At 36.6% G+C, this 23,106-nt stretch overlaps 1 protein-coding gene and 1 long non-coding RNA gene across 4 annotated transcripts in view; one reads left to right on the top strand and one right to left on the bottom strand.

Moving 5' to 3' along the window:
- Nucleotides 1-18,666, bottom strand: part of NAA11 (N-alpha-acetyltransferase 11, NatA catalytic subunit) — a 264,061-nt gene extending 245,395 nt beyond the window's left edge. The window contains exons 1-2 of one of the 3 annotated variants that reach the window (XM_009447678.4): nt 17,721-18,666; nt 9,844-10,517 (exon numbers count right to left, since the gene is read on the bottom strand). In XM_009447678.4, the coding sequence (XP_009445953.1) occupies nt 17,733-18,422 (690 nt within the window). In that variant the 5' untranslated portion in view covers nt 18,423-18,666 and the 3' untranslated portion in view covers nt 9,844-10,517; nt 17,721-17,732. Of the gene's footprint in view, nt 1-9,843; nt 10,518-17,720 lie in introns of those variants that run through there. The other 2 variants (XR_010156299.1, XM_054683774.1) reach the window with 2 other exon arrangements.
- LOC107974268 (uncharacterized) overlaps nt 1-18,751 on the top strand; it is a 353,723-nt gene extending 334,972 nt beyond the window's left edge. Inside the window, exon 5 of the long non-coding RNA XR_010156300.1 lies at nt 1,001-18,751. This is a non-coding gene — a long non-coding RNA (uncharacterized LOC107974268). The remainder of the gene's footprint in view (nt 1-1,000) is intronic.
- Nucleotides 18,752-23,106: the final 4,355 nt, after the last annotated feature.

The following is a 23,106-nucleotide window of genomic DNA, read 5'->3' as shown; positions in this document are numbered from 1 at the left end:
CATCAGAAAACAAACAAACAAAACAATCTTGAGAACAGATGATTTGTCTTTGAAAAATAAAAACATCTCTAAATCATGGGGAAAATCTAAAACCAGAGCCATTCAGATATACTCAGAAGTTGGAAAATGTTCTTATGTGTAACAAGTTCTGCATTTTTAGCTTTGGCTGAGGATTTTTTTTTATATGGTAGAATATGAGCCTTATATGTTCTTTACATACACATGATTATTAGAAGATCAAAAAGCTACATATGATTTCTGGTTTAAAAATTATGGAGTAGGAACTATGATCTTTCCTCTTCTTTTATAATAAATCACCCAAAAGCTAAAAAATAATGAGACGAAGGTAAAACAAATGGTAGAGACACATAAAACCTGATAGAGCTGGGAGACACATAAAACCTCAAAACAATAACCACAATGTAAGAAGGGAGTATATTGCTTGTTTCCTATGGCGAATTCAACTAAAATATCCTTTGATAAGAATAATTTTGCACAAACAATTTAATTTTATTTATATTGTAAGAGACTAGAACAATCCAGAAAGAAAATTCTATTTTCTTAATATATTTCTAAAACATTCAACAGCATTTTACTTCTTTGACCATGTAAAGGACATATGGATCCTATATTGAAAATATATGGACCAAGTTTCCATATATCCAAATAAATTTCCACTATGTTCTAGCTTTATAACTTTGCCCCTATGTAATTCCATGGATATGAAATTATATATGGGAAACACCAAGATAATTATTTTATGAAGGGAAACTAGTGCTCTCTCATGCTCTATATCCTTTATGAAAATTAAAAGAAGAAGAAGGGGGAAAAAATCCTCATTAATGTATGCTGGCAAAACAATGGCAGTCATTTTCCTGGCTGAAAACTAAATTATTGTGCATTGTAGTGTGCATGTCTATGATAAGTAGATTACTATAGATCATTCCGAGAGGAGGTAGAAGGAAGATTGCACTAACATTAGCTTCTCTGGTATTTGCAGGCTGTAAATTTCGTTAAATGATGGATGCAAAGATGGAAGACAGATGGATAGAGAAAAAGACAGAATCAGATACTGGATGAGTTAGTACTGCTGCTTGTGCTTCAGAGCTGTCTTATTACCACAAGGCCGGCAAGCATCAATGTCCCCACATCCCCCTCTGCCTCCCCCTGAAATGTACCGATTTATATGAAAATTAAGATTACAAATTAAAGCCTGGCTATCCTGGAGTTTTCCAGTTCATCAGCCATCCAATAAAAATGATGTCAAGCCTGTATGCATAATTCCCGGAAGATTACTTTCGTCCTTACAGCTAAGCCCTGTCCCTGATATGAAAGATCTCTATCCACTTTTATTGAAATAAAGAACTAACATCATAATCCCAATATTGAGGTATAATCTTCATTATCTCCTGACCCTCTTGAGGTTCCCCCAATCTATATTACTTCAGATTTGGTTTATGTGTAATCCTTATGTATTTACTTTTATTGAGATAGGATTAAAAACTAAAAAAAAAGCTTCAAAAAATCCTTATGATCTCATGATTGAGTTTCATTTCACCAACAATCAACTAATGTGTTAGACTGAGTTTTTTTTTAAGTGCTTCTTATAGTTATATAGTCCAAGCTTGACAAGGCATTAATTGGTCCCATGTGTTTCCTGTTTCATTACATGAATTATTTCCAATTCAACTTGGTTTGTGAAATAATGGCATCATCTTCTTTTCCTATTTATTAGAAAAGGTGTGGGAGGGGGATGTATGAAAAGATAAGCCTACACATAAAATAATCCAAAGTAACTTTAATCTCTTTTCTTAGGAAGTTTTGATTCATACCTATAGTTAATTACTGGTAAACCACAATCTACCAACCTTTTCTTTCCCCCAGAGCCTTAATAGCCTCTGGCTATGCCTCGGGCTGTTAACTACCAAACTAGTCATTAATGCTGGTCAAGATGATTTCTTGGAGATTATTGCTCATTTATTTTTTTAACAGACAAAACAGAATTTGCTTTGCACATGGACTAAAATAATACTTCAGCCATTTTTTTCCTTTCAAAAACATAAACACCGATGAAAATCACATTGTACTGTGGTATTTTCAAAGCATTTCATATGTTATTTTAGCTGTATTTTCCAACTGAAAACTGGATTTGCAATGCTCAGGATTTCGCTGGTAATCATCATGTTTGCTTATTGTTTGCTATTATATTTGGTAAAACACATCTTGATTAAGAGATTTGATGTGTTCTCTATTTACCTGTGCCTCTTATTTTTACCTTTTGTCCAAGGATATGTTAGGAAGATATTTGTTTTTTTAGAATTGAAAACAGGGTATGGAAATAGAAATACTTCACTATTGGCATAAAACAGCACTGGAGTGTTTTCTTCTTAATGTAGTATTTATTGTTTGAAAAGAATTCTTATTCTATCGGTGTTTTTTTGTTGTTGTTTGTTTGTTTTTTTGAGATGGAGTCTCGCTCTGTCGCCCAGGCTGGAATGCAGTGGCACAATCTCGGCTCACTGCAACCTCCATCTCCCGGGTTCACGCCATTCTTCTGCCTCAGCCCCTCCAGTAGCTGGGACTACAGGCGCCCGCCACCACGCCCGGCTAATCTTTTGTATTTTTAGTAGAGACGAGGTTTCACCGTGTTAGCCAGGGTGGTCTTGATCTCCTGACCTCGTGATCCGCCCACCTCAGCCTCCCAAAGTGCTGGGATTACAGGCGTGAGCCACCGCACCCTGCCTATTCTATCGTTATTGATATAAAATGGGATTCATTATAATTTTTATTGGCTCAATTATTCCTCATCTGTGAACCACTCATTTTCATTCATTCGTGCTTTTACTTGAGCACCTGCTATTGCCTGGGCACATTCAGAGACAAATTAGAGAATGGAGAAAAAACTGGAAAGACAAAAACAATCTATGATCACTCAGTCATCTTTCTGCCAAAAAATAATATTCAAACATAAAAACACGTATTGGAATGATTAGACTTATTAAAATGTTTACTCAACAACTAAAAAGGAAGTGGATGAAACAATATTTTGGTACCCTTAATATTTTCTGGTTATCAGTTTATTTCTGTGAATTTCCTTATTTTACTCTTGCAACAACTCTACAGTTCCTTAAAGCAACCTTATACTTACACCTATTTTGTGGATGTGGAAATTAAGACTTTAGAATTGCTGAAGATATAGAAGAAACAAGAAGGTACTGGAAGAAAGATGCAGAAAAGAAAGCTTCAGGGGTTCAAATACAACAATGCTCGTTTACTTAGCACCTTAATTCCCGCACTTGCTTATAGACAGAAAATGCCTCCTTCCTTTCTTTTGAAAGCTGTGGCTCAAGATGGCAGGACACCCCACAGAGTCCCAGTTTAGATCTTGAAACAGGTAGAGTAAGAATGGTTTTGGTTAGGTAGGTTTAACCTACCAACTGGAGGTTTATTTGAATTACATCTAAATATTATTTATAGGAGCAAGTCTGCCAGTTATTAATAATTTATGAAAGTTGCTTATTACCAGCTATAATGTAGGTTTTATTGACCGATAGATTTAACTATGGGAAGAAGTAGCAGAAAGAGAAAAGGAAGTGAAAAGGTGATATGGGAGTGTGGCTTATTTTGAAAGAATTCTAGTTTTGGCCAGGGTGTATAATGTAAGCTAGAAAATAATAATACTGAGCACCAGGGATGAGTGAAGAATTCATTTATGTCTTTGGCTTAGTCCAGCGCTATTTGACTTAAGACAGTGTGTATGGTGTCCTGGAAAAGGTTTATAATTTATAAAGCTTTGAATTCTCAGGGATAAGCCATGAATTACAGGGTGATTTCAAAAGCTTTACATTCTAAGATAAGCCACTATTATGCTTTTTCCTCATTAAAGACAGGAGCTTCTGTTTTTTAGCAAAACTGACCCAAATGTCTTTTAATAAGAATTGTACTGGCATGCAAAAATTTAAACTATAAATACAGTCTGTTTTCATTATTCAGGGTACCCAATTATTATAACAACTACTTTACATTATGAAAATAAAATTCAAGTCAGTAATAAAAAATACTTTTTCTCTTGAACAAACAGAGGATCCAATACAACTGTCATAAAGTCTTTTTTTCACCTTGCCTTTATAAAAATAGCATCTTTGACTTTCTAACAGCTGACAATTTTCTCTTTCATACACTGTCACTCCTAAACCAGCTTTCTAACTCTGAATTCAGATTTCTATCATCTGCTGACAAATGACAATTTCAGGTTATTTCATGGCGCTCCTATTAGCCTGCCAAGGATTTAGTTTTGATAGGGTTGCTATCTTTATAAAGCAAGGTATATGCAATTACATATTTCAACATTTCCAAAGCAGGTACCTTAGGGTATAACTCTAGGTATAATCTAGAGTGAATGAGTTTAACCTCTGTGATACTACTACCTATTAACTCAATGCAGTTGAGGCAATGATGCTAATTAGACACACAAAAGCTGTGACGTTTCAGCTTAAATACCTACTGGATACAAGCTTAATCTACCCCATCCCCAACAATTATAAAGAAGATAATAAAATTAAAGAACATGTATTAAATGTTGAAAAATATATATTAGATTATTGCCTTTCAAGGGCTACACAGACATGAGTAATTTTTAAGGAACTCAAATTCTGCATTCTCAAGTTCCATATGTATGCCTTTCTAAAATGATCTGCCTAAGAGCAGTTCTATGGGGCTGCCTCTTTCTCACCTTTCTTTCACATTAATCTATCTGCCACTTTACAAAAGAGATGTACCTCTCACCCACTGGGAATCTTACTAAGCGACACTGTCCCAGGATGCAAAAACGTCTTGATTGCCAAAGGAGCAATTAGAAATATTTGTTTATTAAAGACCTCCTTATACAAGAGAGTACGTGATTTTTCAAAATTCTTTATAACACTTATTATTTAACAAACAGTCAAACTTTTAACTTGTGTACCAGCTTTCAGGAATAAAAGCCAGACTTAACACTCTCGTTAGAGTTCTGGTAATGAAAAACCAGCCAGATGCTTGCCCTAATGTACTATCATGGTTTACTAATGTTTTATTTATTTATTTAAGAGTTGGGGATCTTGGCCGGGCGCAGTGGCTCATGCCTATAATCCCAGCACTTTGGGAGGCCAAAGCGGGTAGATCACCTGAGGTTAGGAACTTGAGACCAGCCTGGCCAACATGGTGAAACCCCATCTCTACTAAAAATACAACAATTAGCCAGGCGTCGTGGCACATACCTGTAGTCTCAGCTACTCGGGAGGCTGAGGCAGGAGAATTACCTGGGAGGTGGAGGTTGCAGTGAGCTGAGATTGTGCCACTGGACTCCAGCCAGGGTGTGACAGAGAGAGACTCCATCTCAAAAAAAAAAAAAAAAAAAAAAAGAGTTGGGGTCTTGCTTAGGCTGCCCAGGCTGATCTCGAACTCCTGGCCTCAAGAGATCTTCCCACATCAGCCTCCTGATTAGCTGGGATTACAGGTATGAGGCACCATGCCCAGCCAGTTTACTGAAGTTTTCGAATATGTAAAAATTTTGGTCACTGTGTGTATGTGTGTTTGTGTGAATTCCTTTATTCAAAACCATGTAAATAGGAGATTAAGTACAGTTCGCTTTACCTGAAAAATATATTACATATGAATGCTTAGGTCATAGAGAGTAAAAGGTAACTTTTATTGAGTCTTTTCTTTTCAAATGAATGTATAGAAAGTTGGCTTGCTATATTTACAGGAATTCACCTTCTCCATATTTTATCCCTTAAAATGTCCACATACATGCATATATTTGTCATTGCTGACATAGTTATTGTTTGATAATACATTCTCTGAAACACTGTTCTTTTCTGGACCATTAAAGAGGAAACAAAAACAAATGATCACTGTTACTCTACACCAGTTTAAATTGAGGGGTAAAAATGTCTAAAAGTAAAAATGTTTACAGTAACATTTTTTACAAATTACAATGCAGGTTTTTTTTTTTTACACTAACTCATTACATAATAACCCTGAAAGCACAAAAGTTATTTTTATCTCTATTTTGTAAATGAGAAAACTGATGTGCTAGAGGATATCCACGTGGTCATAAGCCAAACTAGGACTAAAATTTAAGCTGTTGGACTCCGCACTCTGTGTCTTCTCACTCTATTGAACCACCTCTTGTGAAAATTGCTCAACTTGCTAAGGACTGTGTTCTCTAGGTAAGCGCCTGTAAAATGCAGTTGAGGTGATGACACCATTCCAAAGGTGTGAAATCTATCTTAATTTTGGTTAGGAAAGCAATATATGTATGATTTAAAATGAAAAGAGTTTTTTTCCCCAGAACTTCACAAAACGTAATTCCCACGCCCTAATAAGGAAACATGGTGTTTAAATAACCCTTCAAGTGCACCTCAAGGAAATGATCTGTGTCTTACTGGATTTCAAAGAAGCATTCATGTCTAGGAAAAAGTATTAATATAAAAAAGGACCTTGATAAGTCACTTAGTCTGTTTCACTGGATTTTGGCTGGGTACTGTGTTCTTAAAAGTTCTAACTCAAGATGCCCAGATGGTGATGGGATATGAGGAGCTAATGACATGGATGGAAGGACGTGGTTCCAGACATGCTAGGTGTCTGGTTCCTAACAAGACACTGCAGAATTTGAGATTTTTGCTCTGGAAACAAATTGGGACAAATTTCATGGTGTGGTTTGTGAATGTTCTCATCCTTCAGGCTTGTGCTGTATACTGCCATTGCCAAGTTGTAGCTATTGTTTGCTTGAAAAGAAAGGATGAGGAAGAAAGTAATGACCAAAAAAGCCCTAAAAAATAACATACATGATCTCACATTTATGTAAAACACATATGGAAGAATGTGTGTCGAATGTTCACATGTACTTTTAAAATATTTTTAATTTATAAATTATTTTTAGAACAGTTTTTACAGAAAGTTGAGCAGAGTTCCCATATACCATCTCACCCTTTCCCATATGTTTTATAATAAACAAAATTTTGTTATATCTCCTCTGAGTTATTTGCTTCTTTTGATGAATTAATTTGTCTGGAGAGTATTACCATGGAAAAAAGCTCCCTTCATATTATCTTTATGAAGAATTCAAAGCCTCGTACTGATCAGTGATTTTCAGATGACAGTGTGCAAAACAATCACCTGGAGGGTTGTTAAAAATACAGGACTGATTTTTTAAGTCTGAGCCAGAGACAAAGAAACTGCATTTTTAACATAGCACCCAGGTGATTCCGATGCACTAAGCATATGAACTATACTTTGAGAAACAATAGGCTAGAAATTCTTATCCCTGGATGGAAAATCTCTATTAGACCACCTGAACCCATACATAGGTCTGCTGTTCCTTAAAATTAAAAAAAAAAAAAAAAAGACTCAGTAGTCCTTTTCAAATCCTGTCAAATGTTGTCAGCATGGAAAACAATTTCAGTGTCTGAGCTAATTCATCAACCAATGAACACGATAAATTGAGTAAGAATTAGAAGTGAAACTTTTAAAAACCTCATACACCATTCACTTGCCTAGAAGCCAATGAGGCAAAATTGTTATATCAAAGCATCCTAATAGATATGATATTATCAATACATTTTATACTATATACACTTTTTTGTTGTACATGTTTTTAACAAACTCTATTTTTATTGAAATTATTAGGCCATCAAGACATAAACTCAAACAGGATTTATGTAAATGTATATTTAAGAAGGGGAATCTGAATTATTTAGGGTCTAATCTATTATTAAATGACCTAATGGATAGTCACAGGTGTTTTGGACCCCAGTCCAAGGGTTGGAGATGAGCTTTAAGACCCTTACTAGTCAAAGTGTGGTTCCGGGACCAGCAACATGAGCAATGTAGGAACTAGTTAGAAATGCAGATACTCAGGCCCCACCAGACATACTGAAAAAAAAAATCTGCATTTTTTAACATAATACCCAAATGACTTAGCTGCACATAAAAAATAAAGAAAACTTTCTTTCCAGTGTTTCAGTCCTGATCCTTTCTAAATTTTCCTGGCTGTGGACTAATTCCCAGTACTATTCCCCATTTCTCCCATATATCCACACCCCATTATTTTTATTTCAGATGGTCATCTCTCGCTTCTTGCTCTTATCTCCAAAGGGAAAACCACACAGACTCTAACTAGGAACTCACAGGCTTCATTCACAAGTTTTCCTCTTTTAACCAAAGAAAACGTAGCGAGCTGATCAATATCTTTAAATAATCTGCTAGCAGACCTGAGCACATCCAGTTTATTTAAAGCTGCAAGTGAATAAAATATAGCTAGTATAAGGGTATTCACACCATTAACTGTCCTCCCTCCTTGCTTCAAAGCCTTGCTTTGCTCTCTCTAGGACTGTGCCTCAGTAAAAAGTAGTCAGTCCCTTCAGAATTTAAAAAAAAAAAAAATCACTTTTCCTGTGTAAAAAGAACAATGCTATTACAAAAAAAATGGTGCCACAGACTCTCACAATTTGTGTTTCAAAAAGCCACTGCTGCTGCTAAATCACCACTACTGTCCTGGAACCATTATGAACATGCTAATCTATGCCCAAAGCAATATTAGTATTATTGTTTATTTTATTTTCATTATAGCCCAAACCAGATAGGCTGCTATAATTCTGCTTTCTCCTGGTACGAGACTGGGAAAGAAGATATAATGATAACAAAGAAATGCAGCCAATTGTTTTAGTAAATAACACTGCAGAAGTCATATATCATTTCCCATTTTCCAATTGCTCCAACTCCTATCAAGTTACTAGAGACAGCAAGTCAATGTGCCTGGTGCTGGAGAAAAATCATTCAGGTAAGCTGAGGCTACTCCTTCTGTTTCTCCATCTGCTAAGCTGTTAACACAAAGACATATTGACAAAAGCTCAAGGAAAACATGGAATACTTCATCAGTAAGATTATGCTGCCCTAGAGACAGATGTTAGAAAGCTGTAATATTTAAAAATAAAGAGATAAACACATGGTTGAGAGGAAAGAATAAAATAATTTAGCGTTGAGATAGAATATTAAAAAGAAAAAAGGAAAAGATGGAAAGATAGATTTTATCATACTGTATTGGCACAAGAAATGGCAAATCCTTTCATGTAGGGAAAAACTTTTATATCTGCCTCAGGCAATCATTTACCATTAGGTAGACATTCTTAGAGTGCACTAGGGTAGATCTGTAAGAACTGCTTAGCAGGGCTAATTACGATTACACAGAAAAGACTTACCTCTTGTCACCAGATAAAGTCCAGGCTTTGACTTAAATCCATACACACCAGTTTTCATAAAAGTTTAAACATGAAAAATGTTATATACTTTGGTAATTCACATTCAGTGAACATAAAAACAACATTAAGTAATGATAACTGGATTTATCTGGTAACTTTTACTGCAGAGGTCAAGGTACTTTGTCTTCACTTATTTTTACTAGAGAAAAATAATAAAAATAGATTATAATTGTAGGTTATATATTTACAATTGACATACAGTAGCCATGTATTAAGCAAACACATTTTTAAACAGCAGATTCTCCATTTTTGCTAAAATTTTAACACATTTATAAATAAAATGCAAAGAGTAGGAACAGAAAAGTAGAAGGAACTTTGGCTTTGAATTCAAACAGAATTGGGTTCAGATCCAGGATATTTAATTCACTTCTCTGAGCTTCAGTTTCCTCATCTGTAAAACAGGGATAATACTACCTACTTTACAGGGTTGCTGAGAGGGTTAAATATATAACTAATGAAGGCCCCAGCATTGTGTGTGAACACAGCAGGTACTCAATAAATGCCAAGTGACATAATCACAAAAAAACTAACACAAACAAGCACATTAGAGATTCCAATTTAATTACCGTTTGTCCTTTTCTTAAAATCTCCAAGTTCTGATTGTACAGTAGAAGCTCCTAACTTAACACCTTTTCCCACTGGGAAGGTGATGCCCTCCTCCTCAAAAAAAAGGGATGGGGGAATAGTATAAAGGAGGAGTTACCAGAGAAAGGAAAAGGAAACCGAATACTTCTTCCAGGAAAGAGGAGGAAGAGGGCATGAGGTCTGACTTCATGGTCCTGACTACTTCACTTCCTCAAGGATGAAAACTCAGGTAAATAATGGTTAAAAAACAAAAACAAAAACTGAAAGCTGGAAATCTTTAAGAGTTTGCCCTGCTTCCTGTTCATCATTCTAAAAGGAGAAAAACTTGTAGGATAACCACACCCAACAGAGGACTACTACAAACAGAATAAAATGGCAGCGTAGTGTGAGTAGGCCAAGAAAGGTTCTGTAATGGCAGGTCTCAAAGTTCCTTGGCTGTTGTGCAGTGGCTCTTGTGTCCAGGTATTCCTTCATGATCCCAGCAGGATATGTGAAAGGTGGTTGTTTATAGAGTTAAGAGTGAGAAGCCATTCTGGTCACTGTGAGATGATCCCCACAGCAGATGCTGCAGAGCAGACAGACTAAGCCAGGGTTCACAGAGTAGATGTGGTTGAGACATGAGGACCTGAAATGCTGTTGAAAAATGAGAAGAAAACAAATGAGAAAGGGAGAGCTATAAGCTCTGACAGCTCTGAAAGAATACTGGTTTAGTTAATGATAGACTGGAACAGCAGATAAAGAAACCCAGTAACTAGTTTGGACTAGATATATCTCCATGGAAGTCAGTGAGAATTCAGATGACTGCACAAAGACCACACACAGATCTGGGGCTCTCTCCCCTCCCTGCCATAAGAACACATGAACCTTTCCTGACATCTAAAGGACATTTCTGCCAGGAGAAAGGGACAGAAAGAACACCAAAAAACTGGGATTTACCCCCAAAGAACCTATTTTAAAACTAAAGAAACTGAGATCATTTTGCTTGTCATCTTTAAATTGTATCTCATCCTACTCCACTCAAAAGAAAATTTATTCCAAATCTAAAGAAATGAAAGGCCTTTTTAGCTCTTGATAAGTTAGATGCAATGTGTCCAACTCTATAAGTCATATTTTCTTTCTGTGAGGCCTGGACAGGAAACCAAAATAACCATAATGTTTCTTTATTCACAAATTAAAGTGCCCTAATTACATCAGGTAAGAGGAAGTAGGTAATTATATCAGGTAAGAGGAATCATACATACATTATTTTTCTCTCCTTTAAAAAAATTTATTATATGGGTAATTTGAGAGGTCCATTCATTCATTCATTCAATAAATATTTACTCAGTACCTTCTCATCTATCATATGCACACAGAAGTAAATAAGATTGAGGCTGACTATTATGCACAGAGCAGTTAAAAAGCATTTTTGTACAAAATCATTGTTATAGAAAATTCTGTTGCCAGAATAACAAGTGAAGCCAGTTGTAAGAGGTAATATTATGTAAAATCTTATTTTTTAAAGTATATTTGCTATAACAAAAGAGACACAAGATACGGAGGAACAGGTCAGAAAGACTATCATCATTGCCTTTTTCATTTTTGCATGAACAGGCATGCAAAAGAAGTTATATAGCTGTTTTAGTTATCTCAGTAAATACTGCTTGAAAATTTTAAGAAATTAAACTGAAAAAGTCAAATAACACTGTAATAAAGGCTATAGGATAGTTTGTTGTTTAAGAGTATAGGTATTTTTCATAAAGATTCCCTTTAAAATGTTAGTATTATAGTCCTTTTTTTGAGACAGGGTCTTGCTCTGTCACCCAGACTGGAGCACAGTGGTACAATCATGGCTCACAAGAGCCTCAAACTCCTGGGCACAAGTGATCCTCCAGCCTCAGCCTCCTGAGTAGCTAGGACTACAAGCACGCACCAGTATACACCACCACGCTGGCTAATGTTTTTCAGTTTTTGTAGAGACTAGGGTCTTGCTATGTTTTCAAGGCTGGTCTTGAACTCCTGGCCTCATGCAAAGCTCCCACCTTGGCCTCCTAAAGTGCTGGGATTACAGGCATGAGCCGCTGTGCCCACCCCAAGCCCTTAATGTCTTAGCTTATTAAGTTCAAAGTTTTACATTATCAGGTTTTCTTAAAGGTGGGCTATGGAAGCCTGACAAATACATGCTGTTTGTCTATATGGTGTTATAAACATGAAACAGAATACTATGGCTTTACTTTAAAAAAAAATCCTATAATTTTCCAAAGATATTTATCTATAGAAATGGCATTGTAGAATATTTTCAGAAAGGCTTTTATGGTGGCTCTTTGAATCATTGCCCATTCAAAGAATTTTAAATATTCTATCTAACCTCCTGTACCATAAAGCCCATTGGATTTCATATACTAGAGCACAGAGTACAAAATTTAGGAAAAACCTCTGCTTTTATCAGTTACTTCTGACAAAGTTGGTATTTCAGTCATCCTACATGTACATCATACACTGATTGAAAGGTGACATTGTTAGAGATTATAAATAATTCAACAAATGGCATCTATCTGATTAGTATTTCAAAACAATATTTTATCTCTTCCCAACCCCCTCTTTATCTTCATAGAGTGCAGTTGCATTTGAAATCTATGGTTTCTGGCATATCTGGGGTAAGGTTATACTACGAATTTACCAGACCTGTCAGTCTGTAGGTTTCTTCCATATTTCATTATATCATTCCAGTTATAATTAGTTGTCTGGTAAAATTAAGAACAGTCTATTTCAGTGACTGCTCATGTGAACATTTAACAACTTTTTGTTAGAATGACAGTTTAGCGACACAAAGAATAAACCAGAAAGGGAGAGTCACTGAAGTAACCTTACTTAACTCAATGTTGCCAGCTCAATTGAAAACACTAAGATTTTGCATTTTTTTCATTTTTGTTATTAATAATCAAGCACATATTTCTTGTCAAGAGATAAGCAGCAGTTTGATGACATTCCTGCCGTCAACCAGCATGTTTTGAACTGACCTGTCTTCATTGCTATGGCTCCCAAGAAACTCTGCCGTTGACGAGCGTTGATTCAGCTGAATGCTTTGACATTTAGCTTGTCAGTGAAAGCTATTTTAATCATTAAGATGCATTTCCCGTCCAAGATTGCAAACTGTTGCTGCTCATACACAACATTCTATCATTTGATTACCGTGGAGAAGAAGAGAACCTGAAAAGTTACTCTTACTATCGATTATATTAAGAGCTAAAATTTATTGATTATTTTACTGTGTGTGAGGAGTTGTGCTTAGCAATTTGCATAGATTGACTCATTTAATCTTCTCAATCATGGAGTCTGACCACCTGAGTTTGCATCCTTGTTTTCCACTATCTGTATAACATGCAGCCCTCCCTGTGACATGATTTCCTCAACCACAAAATGAAGTAATAGTACCTACCTCACAGGCTTATTATGAGGAATAAATGAAACACATCATTAACAGTGCTTAGAATTAATACCTGCAAAACAGTGTGTTTTCATAGTGTGAAGAGCAATTTTTATTACCATTTTTTAGATGAAATCAACCAGTTCTTCACCAACTGTCCTGCTCAACATCACTTCTAACTCTGTCTCTGTTCCCAAATCCAAAAGTACAGATAGGGAAAATGAAAAATATTTTTTTAGGACATTTTTTCTATAGGTATTTGAACTCCAGCTCCACAGGAGGGAGCACCACAATTGTAGAAGGATAGTACTTTTGCAGTATGAGCCTTTTAAATGTTTTTCCTGTTCTTTCTTTCTTCACTGTAGCCTTTCTCCATTCAGGGAGCTAGACCTATGTGCTGGTGAATCCCTATTAAATGGGATGGAAGTGAAGATTTAGACAGTTTTGGGGACTTCAGAGGAGAGGGGTCATTTGTCCCAGGTTTAATTAGTGGCATAATGGCAGCAAGATAACAGAATCCCATAGTTTTCCATGCCCAAGTTTGTGAAGCAGCAGAATAAATATATGTCAGGTGTTTATGTAGACAACCTCAGACAGCCTAACAGAGTTCCCTGGGCCATGCCATGGAGTGAGAGCAGCTGTATGATCCCATTGCTTCTAACTGGGCATGGAAGCAAAACTTCTCAAAGTCCAGAGCACCACTAGGATGTTTCCTATTGTGGCAGAAACTATGCTGTGTTGTTGCTGAACTCCTTCCTTTCTTTCCTGAGCACAAAGCTAAACTAAATATCATAGCCTCCCCTGCAGTTAGTTGGGTAAGACTTGACTTTTAAAACCTTTATGAACCACTATATACATTCTTTTCTCTCATCTGCTAGTTGAATGTATATGAACCAGTTGAAGGTCTTATGATTCTAGAAAAAAGACAAGAGTCATTGAATTAGGAGTTCTTAACCTGGGATCTATTTAATAAAATGTAGGAGAACCATGACCTTGGATTTGGAACAAAAACAATTCTGTATTTTCATCAACCTCTAACTGAAATCTGGCAATTCTTTAAATTATGAACATAGGAATCAATGCACAGTAGTATTAGCAATACTTGAGACTCTGTCACCAATAAAACTCATAGGTATTTTCATATCACATTATAGATACTTAAGGTATCTTAAATATCATTTATACTAAAATTTACTTTGAAATAGTAATTATTAGGCTATTCAATATGCTAACACAAAGCACATATATTACAACAAAAATATTTTTAAAATAGTTTGATAACTATATCAATGAAATTGTTTTCCTTTGTAATCTGGTATAATTTTTACATCTTTTAAAAATTTTTCTGCTTCACCAGATTGCCAAAAGGAGCTACAGAAAATTAAGAATCCCTGTCTAAATGATCCCTGAATGATACCATGGAGTAGGGTCCATCTTTTCCCCTCTACTCCACATCACCACCACACTGATGACCCACATTGTACTATGATGTGAGAAATAAGATTTTACTGGGTTAAGTTACTGAGATTTGGAAGTTAATTTTTAGAGCAGTTAGCCTGTGCAGACTAATACTCATATACCCTTGCTACCAAAATGGTAAGAGACCTCCGGTTGGAAAAGACCCAGAAGTGAATCCTGAGGATCAAAGATTGGATGGGGCCATTGAATATGTCTCAGCAGATAACAACTCAGAAAGACGGTGAAGCTCAGTCTAGGAAACATTTCCTTCAACTTAGAAATAAAGTTCAATTACAGTATCATAAAGAAACAGTTCAATTATTCTTGAATTTGTATGCTGAAATTTATAACTGTGACACAACAATGAATTTTCTTATTTATTATTTCTCTCTTCTTTTACTACAGTGGCAGTTATTTTGTTTCTCATAGCAGATATTAAGTGCTTTTGAATTCATCAGTTTTATAGGTGTATGTGTGTGTGTGTATATATATATATATGGTTTTAAAACAACCTCTGATTAGCTCTGTTCTCAGCTAGAGTTTAACACTGAAGAGAAGCAAATAACTACAAAGATGAGATCAATACTGTGTAAGTCCTTCTACGAAGGAATTTGAAAGTTGAAATTTTTTTTAAAAGGTTTGTGCATTCAAAGAGTCTTGAGAGAGCCCTCCAGGGTTTTCAAGACAGGTGTAAATTTGACAACGCTTTCTCAAGGCATCAAGTTTTGTTTAATTTCATCTTTGCTTTTAGACTGTTCTGCCGGCTTTATTTTTTAGAAAAAATGAATCAGTCACTGTGAAACTTTCAGGTTATTAAAAGTCAGATGCAAAATCTCCTCTGAGGACAGATTCTTTCTAACCACCAAAGACTTACTGTATCTAAATTTTTATAACATACTGAACTGTAACTGAATGAAAATAAAATGGGATTAGTGTGTTATAGCTTCGGTTTTGGCATTAAAATGCAAAAAAAAAGTCCATTTATTCTTAAATGCTATATAATATAAACATCAGTCTGTCTTGATCACTGCTGTATACTCAGCTCCAAGCCTAATGCCTGACAAATATTTTTATGAATGAGTAGACTAATCAAATAGCACTTACTGAAATTATATACAGAATACACTATTTATGACTAGACTTTGCCATGAGAAGTTGCTGCCTTTCATACATGTAAGGGTAAGGTGACTAGATTAAGATGTTAAAGCCTGTAAACTGCCAGTAGCTCACTGACCCTTGAAATTCCTAAAGCGATACAAAGTCCTTTGATGGAAGAAATACTGTGGTATATTATTACAATTAAGTTGTTTCTAACATACCAATCCTTTAAAACTTAGTTTCAGTGGTTTCTTAGTATTAGCATAAGTGTGTATTAAGAAGTACAAGAGCTGGGCGCGGTGGCTCACGCCTGTAATCGCAGCACTTTGGGGGGCTGAGGCAGGCAGATCACAAGGTCAGGAGTTCGAGACCAGCCTGGCCAATATGCTGAAACTCTGTCTCTACTAAAAATACAAAAATTAGGCCAGGCACGGTGGCTCATGCCTGTAACCCCAGCACTTTGGGAGGCCGAGGCGGACGCATCACGAGGTCAGGAGATCGAGAACACCCTGGCTAACACAGTGAAACCCCGTCTCTACTAAAAATACAAAAAAATTAGCCAGGCGTGGTGGCGGGCGCCTGTAGTCCCAGCTACTCGGGAGGCTGAGGCAGGGGAATGGCGTGAACCTGGGAGGCGGAGCTTGCAGTGAGCCAAGACAGTGCCACTGCACTCCAGCTTCGGCGACAGAGCTAGACTCCGTCTCAAAAAAAGAAAAAAGTACAGAAATTGTTTTGGCTCTTTAACTTTTCATGCTAATTTTCACACATTCGAAAGAGTAAATGGCATAAGGAACCCCCTAAGTACCCATTTCCCAACCCAACAATTATCATTGCCATTCTTATTTCATTTTCCCTCTTTCAATCTTTTTCTTCTTTTTTTGCTGGATTATTTTAAAGGAAATCCTAGGCATCCTATTATTTCAGCTATAATTATTTCTGTATGTATCTTTAACAGATAAGGACTTTCTAAACATAATACAATACCATTTAGCTCCTCTAATAAAATTATTAATAATTCCTTAATATAGTCCCTGTTCAAATTTTGCCTGATTATCTCAAAAATGTCTTATACATGGTTTGTTTGAATCAGTATCCAAACAATGTCCATAACAGTTGAGTTTAATGTATCTGTAAAGTTTAACAGAAAATGCTTCATCTTTTTTTTTGTGTGTGCCATTTATTTGTTGAAGAAACCAGGTCATTTGTTTTGTAAAAACCTCTCATTCTGGATTTGGCTGTTTGCATCATGGTATAGTTTAACAAGTCCCTCTATTTTCTGTAAAATGGTAGTCAGATCTCATAATTTTCTTTTGGAAAGAATATTTCATAGGTAGTACTGTGCACTTCCTGTTGCATAAGGAGACACATATTTGTCTCCACGTTTAGTGAAGACTGACTACACTGACTTCAAGTGTTGTCAGTCTGATCCATCATTACAAAGTGCTCCAACTTTTACCTAATGCTATTAGCCATTGATGACTCTTGGCTGGGTCCATTATTTCATCAAGAGTTGGAAAATGATGATTTTATATTTCTATCATTATTACTAACTGGAATTCCATAAAGAAAAAAATGCCTTTCATCAACTACGTGGTTACCCTGAAATACAACTCATGCCCAAAAAGCAGGATAAATGCTTGTTTCTTCATTGAAATTAATCTACTTTCAGCATGAGCTGGTATCCTATTTAACTTCCAATAGCGTATAATGAGTCTCCCTCAACTCACTCTAACTTCTCCCTAAGGTCACCAGGTGGTTTTTACCGTAAAATCTCGTAGGGCCAGAATGGGGTAAGACAGGATGGAATTGGGCAGGCCAAGGCAGGATACAGGGATTTAGGAGAAGGGGGTACTGGGTCAGGGAAGACAGAATACCTTAAGCATGCTCTAGGAGGTGGAATCCGAGCTTTCTGAGCTGTCCTGGACGTTGGTGCTCTCCACAGACTCCTTAGGTTCTTTGCTGTCACTGCCACTTTCTTCGGTAGCCGGGTTCTTTTGCTGACAGGCCTCTTCAGAATCAGAAAGTGTGCTGCCCTGGGTCTCCTGGTTCTCCCTGGAGCCCAGGACCACATACCCGCCCTTCTTCAGGTCCGTTTGTCGTCTCAGCTCATCTGCCATCTGCGAGAGATCCCGCTTCATAGCATAAGCATCTTCCCCATCTGCATAGTATTTAGGTTCCACCTCACTAATCTGAAAGTTGAGGGTGTTAGAATAAAGGTGCAAGGCTGCCCGGTTACTCTTCCTGACGTGCAGAGACACGTATTTGGCGTTAAAGTTCTCTATCATGGCCCTGGAGGCCTGGTCCATCAGCTTCTGGGCCAGGCCGAGGCGCCGGTGTGAACGCTTCACGGCCAGCGAGGTGATATGGCCATGCGGGACATCATCTGGTTCCTCCTCCATTTTGGCCAGAACATAGCCCACAATCTTCCCGTCCTCATCCTCAGCGATGTAAGAAAGCTGGGGCCAGGAAAGGCCATGATATAAATAGTATTTCATCTGGTAGTTCTCAGGAAGGCAAAGGAGGTTGCAGTGTTGCATATTCATCAGGTCGTCTGGCCGAGCGTTGCGGATGTTCATAATGGCGGAGCGTAGGGAACCGGTTGGACTGCAGTGAATCCAGAAGAGGCTGTCGCCGACCTTAAGGGGCACTGTTTGCCTCAGGAATCGAGTCCAGGGGGCTAACACCACCGGGCTGAATCGTGTGGAGGCCGGATGGCGGGAAGGCGGAAGGAGCAGGAGATGGAAAAGATGGTGCCAAACTGCGGCTTTCAGAAGTGCGTCACTGATCCCAGCCAATGAGGTTTCGCTTCATTGTGCGTGTGCGTGCGCAGGGGTTAGGGGGTGGGGAGAGAGGAGTTCATTGTGGTCGCCTTTGTTTTAAATAAAGTGATCCATTGCAATTATTATTTTTGTTTCAGTTTTAACTTTTTGATTTGGGTACATCTGAATAAATTTTCACAAACTGGAGAAACCCATATAACAGGAACTTAGAGAAAATAAAGAACATTGTATCCCAGAACCCCCCCTCCTGTCCCCTTCCAGTACCTGCTTCCAACATCCCAAGAATAACGATTACCTAGATTTCCGACAGACTTTATATAAATGGAATCATAGTGCATGCATTATTTTTGTGTCAGGTTTTTTCAGTCACTCTTTGTAAGTTTCAGCCACCTCGTGTATAGCTGAGGGTTCTTTATATTCTTCCTTGTTTGATATTCTACTGCCTAAATATGTCACAATTTTTTTTATCAATTCTACTGTTACTGGCCATTTTGTCATTTTCAGTTTGGGAATAGTACCCCTAGGGTAGCTGAACATTCTAGACTTGTCTTTAGTTGGAACAAATGCGTATTTATCTAGGATTAGAATTATTGGGTCAGTGAATATAATGATGTTCAACTTTTATAAATACTGCCACTTTTTCAGAGTGGTTGCTCCACCTTCTCAACAGCATTTGCTATTTCCCCATTGTTTTTATTTTAGCCATTCTTTTGTAGGGGTAGAAGTATTACACTGTGGTTGTATTTGCATTGCACTGATGAGTAGTAAAGTTGAGCACTTTATATGCTTATTAGCCATACTGTGTTCTCTTTTGTAAATGGCTGCTCAGATTTTTTTGCTCATTTTTCTACTTGTGTGTCTTTTTCACATTAATTTTTGAGTTTTATCAAAAATATATTCTGGGTATAAGTCCTTTGTCAGATATATTTGTAATGAATATCATTCTTGTCTATTGATTGATATTTCCCTTTCTTAATGGTGATTTTTGACACCAAGCATGAATTTTAATATAGTTCAATTTTTCCAGTTTTAAAATTTGGTGGTTAATGCTTTTTGTGTTCTGTTTAATAAATCGTTGCATACTCCATGGTGACTGAAGGCATTCTTTTATATTTTCTTCTAAGATTGTTAGTTTTACATTTTATATTTAGATCTGCAATTGACTGAAATTTAGTTTTGTGTATGCTGTAAGGTATCAGTGGACCCAATATTCTTTTCCTGTGTGGATGTACAATTCATATAGCACCATTTACACCATTTTGTGAAAAAAGATTATTATCCTTTCTTCATATTACTGCATTGTTACCTTTGTCATAAGTCCTAAGTTTTATTTCTAGATGCATTTAAAAATTTTAATGTCATCTTAGCTGGGTGTGGTTATTCATGCCTGTAGTCTCAGCTACTTGGGAGGCTGAGGCAGGAGGATCACTTGCGGCCAGGAGTTTAAGGCTGTAGTGAACTATGATTGCATGACTGCACCCCAGCCTGGGTGACAGAACAAGAAGAAGAATAAGTAAATAATCATATGCCATTTCGATAAAGCAAGATTTGGGGTATTCAATAGTGCAAGGAAGTCACATTTTATTAGCACTACTTGCACAAATGGAATTATCTGTATGTCTCGTACAGTCTTTCTTCCCAGTTTCCTAGCAGACCTCAGAACTCAAGTACCAAAATGAATTATGTTGTAATTAGCCAGGTCATGGATACACTCTTAACTCATCTAGAATATGTGTGCAGCTTTCTTTCCAATGAGGGTACGCACTCCTTTAATAGCTAGAGTAACCTAGAGCCATGTGATCTGTGAAACATAGCTTGAATAGCCACTATTTTTGTTGTATTTTGACAATTGGCAGTATCTATTAATATATTTTTAAGATTTAACGTAAGCATTTTAGCTCCCTGATTTTTTGATAGGCTGTATACGTTGGAAAAGTTATTCACCAGTATTATTTCTGTTCAGAAATTTCTTTCATGTTGTGCCTGACACCATGGATGGGGATCTATAATTTGTAGTGATGTAGCTCTAAAAGCATGATCCAGAAGAGTCATTTTGTTGATTCTTCTATAGTGGGTTCTTCTTTTAAAAAGCATAGACTATTGAAACTTGAGTGCACTGTATTCTTTGACAGGGTTAATTTAAATGCAGCCAGGTTCATTACAGATACTATATCCTTCAACATAGAATAGTTGCTGGCTTAATGCCCAAGAGTTGGGCAGTATACTTGACTTATTCCAGAGTAGGCATGGTACCAAAACCAACAGTAATAAGCATGGTTTTTAATATACAATAATGTGATCTTTATTCATATATAATCGTAGAAGGAATATGATGACAACTCCACTGTCATGGAAGAAGGGTCTACCAGTTGCAATGACCACAGTAGCTAAGACAAAAAATGCAAAAACTGGTTATATTCTGAAAGGCTGTCTTCTTTTTTGACAGAGAATTTGCTATCATATATCCTCAGCATTTGCATATTCATTTCAGCTGCAGTGGAAAGCATGGATCCAAAACTAAAACTCTGACACTTAAGGTGGTGTTGGTAGTAAGTAGTACTTAATTTGGCCCCTCCTACTGAGGTCAAGTATAAATGTTCTCTCATGAATTACAATGTGCCTCTAATTTCTGGACTATCGATCTAGCATGTTTTGTCAGGTTTTGTGTGTGGTATGTTTTTATCATAAGTAAAGGGCATTGGCAATCTTCATTAATATTTTGCAAAAATTTAGCAAAAAGTCATCTAATACATAAATGTTTTGTAAATGAGAGCTCCTGGAGTTCTAGTCAGGTATTATGTCATATCTATAATATTTCATGTGGAAAAAGCTCCCATCTTCCTAACTGGCTTTATATCTCATGCCTATAGGATCTAAGGGCAAGACATATGATTATTTGAGCCTGGGTTCTGCACAAATCTTAGTCAAGTTATTTTTTAACCTTATGTTTCTACATCTTATCTGTCTTTTGTATGAATTCTACATACCACTGTGGTGCTATGGATGAATAAATAATTTCTATATACACTTCCTTTACAATATGACTTGCAAACTAATTTTCTTCTTACTAGTAAAAAACAAGTTTATTCCAAATATTATAAAGAGTTTTTAAATAGCTTTTTATTGCCCCCCTCACCCTGAGTAATTTTATCAGGTTTACTGTAAGAATATATTATGCACCTGAAAAAAAAAATAACATTTCCTAAACACTTTCATTTGAACAACTTTTCTTCATATGTGTGAATAAACAAACCTAATACTCATAAATGACCCTAGGAATGATGGGTTAGCCATCCTTTGTGTCTTTACTGGACTTCCTAAAATATAGGCCTGACAAATGAGGAAAACGTAACAAAATAGACCAATTTGGAAGAATTAGAAGCATATCAACTATCTGTTATTTTTACTGTCATCTCCTTTGTCTGCCTTTCTTATTCCATGAGCCATTAAAGCAAGATGAGTATTTGTGGGTTCAAAGAAGTTTGGAAAGAAAAGGCACCCTATTAATCAGTAAGGCTTTGTTTGTTTGTTGGCTTGATTCTGTTTAATCCTGAATCTGAGGTCTAATCTTAAAGAAAGTCAAACACAGAAATAGTTTTCAGGCTCGGTACAGTGGTTCACACCTGCATTCCCAGCACTTTGAGAGGCCAAGGCAGGAAGATCGCTTGAGCTCAGGAATTTGTGACCAACATGGGCAACGTGTCAGGGCCATGTCCCTGCAAATGTTAAAAAAAAAAATTAGCCAAGCATAGTGGTGCACACCTGTGATCTCAGCTACTCAGGAGGCTGATGTGGGAGGATCACTTGAGCCCAGCAGGTGGAGACTGCAGTGAGCCGTGATTGCACCACTGCACTCCAGTCTGAGCAACAGAGAAAGACTGTCTCAAAAAAAAAAAAAAAAAAAGAGAGAGAGTGAGAGTTTTCAGAGGCAACTGGTTGAACCCAGAAAGGGAAAATGGCCATTACTTTGGCTGCAGTGAGAGTCAAACATTTTCTTGCTGAAGATGTTTGGAGAGCAACACCATTTATAACAGCTGTATTATAAAGGAATTATATAACATATAAAAAGATTATCAATAAAAGGACAAACAGACAGTTTTAATACCTACTGAGAGGATAAATTCTCATTGTTTTCTCCACTGTCTATAATCATAAACAATATCAGAGATTATAAATTCAGTCATATAGATAACAAAATATTTTCTACATTCTCGTGTTACTGCATATTCCAAAACAACTTTTTTTTTCTCATGATGCCACTGTCAGGGCATGTCTATATAAATATGAGATGATAATTTTGAAAAAAAAGTTTAGAAGTTAATATTGGGTTTGAATAGTGGACAGTGATGATAGGGAACTTCCCTTCCATTGAAACAGAAGAAAAGAGGCTGAGTTTAGTATAAGCCAATGGCAAACGGAGAATAATACAATTGCAGTTTGTTAAGCTAGCATTAAAATGTGATTGTGTGAATTTTTTAGT

The sequence above is a fragment of the Pan troglodytes genome, chromosome 3 (genome assembly GCF_028858775.2).
Source record: "Pan troglodytes isolate AG18354 chromosome 3, NHGRI_mPanTro3-v2.0_pri, whole genome shotgun sequence".
NCBI lineage: Eukaryota > Metazoa > Chordata > Mammalia > Primates > Hominidae > Pan > Pan troglodytes.
Note: the sequence above shows the minus strand (reverse complement) of the source record. Positions and strands in the feature narration are given on the sequence as shown.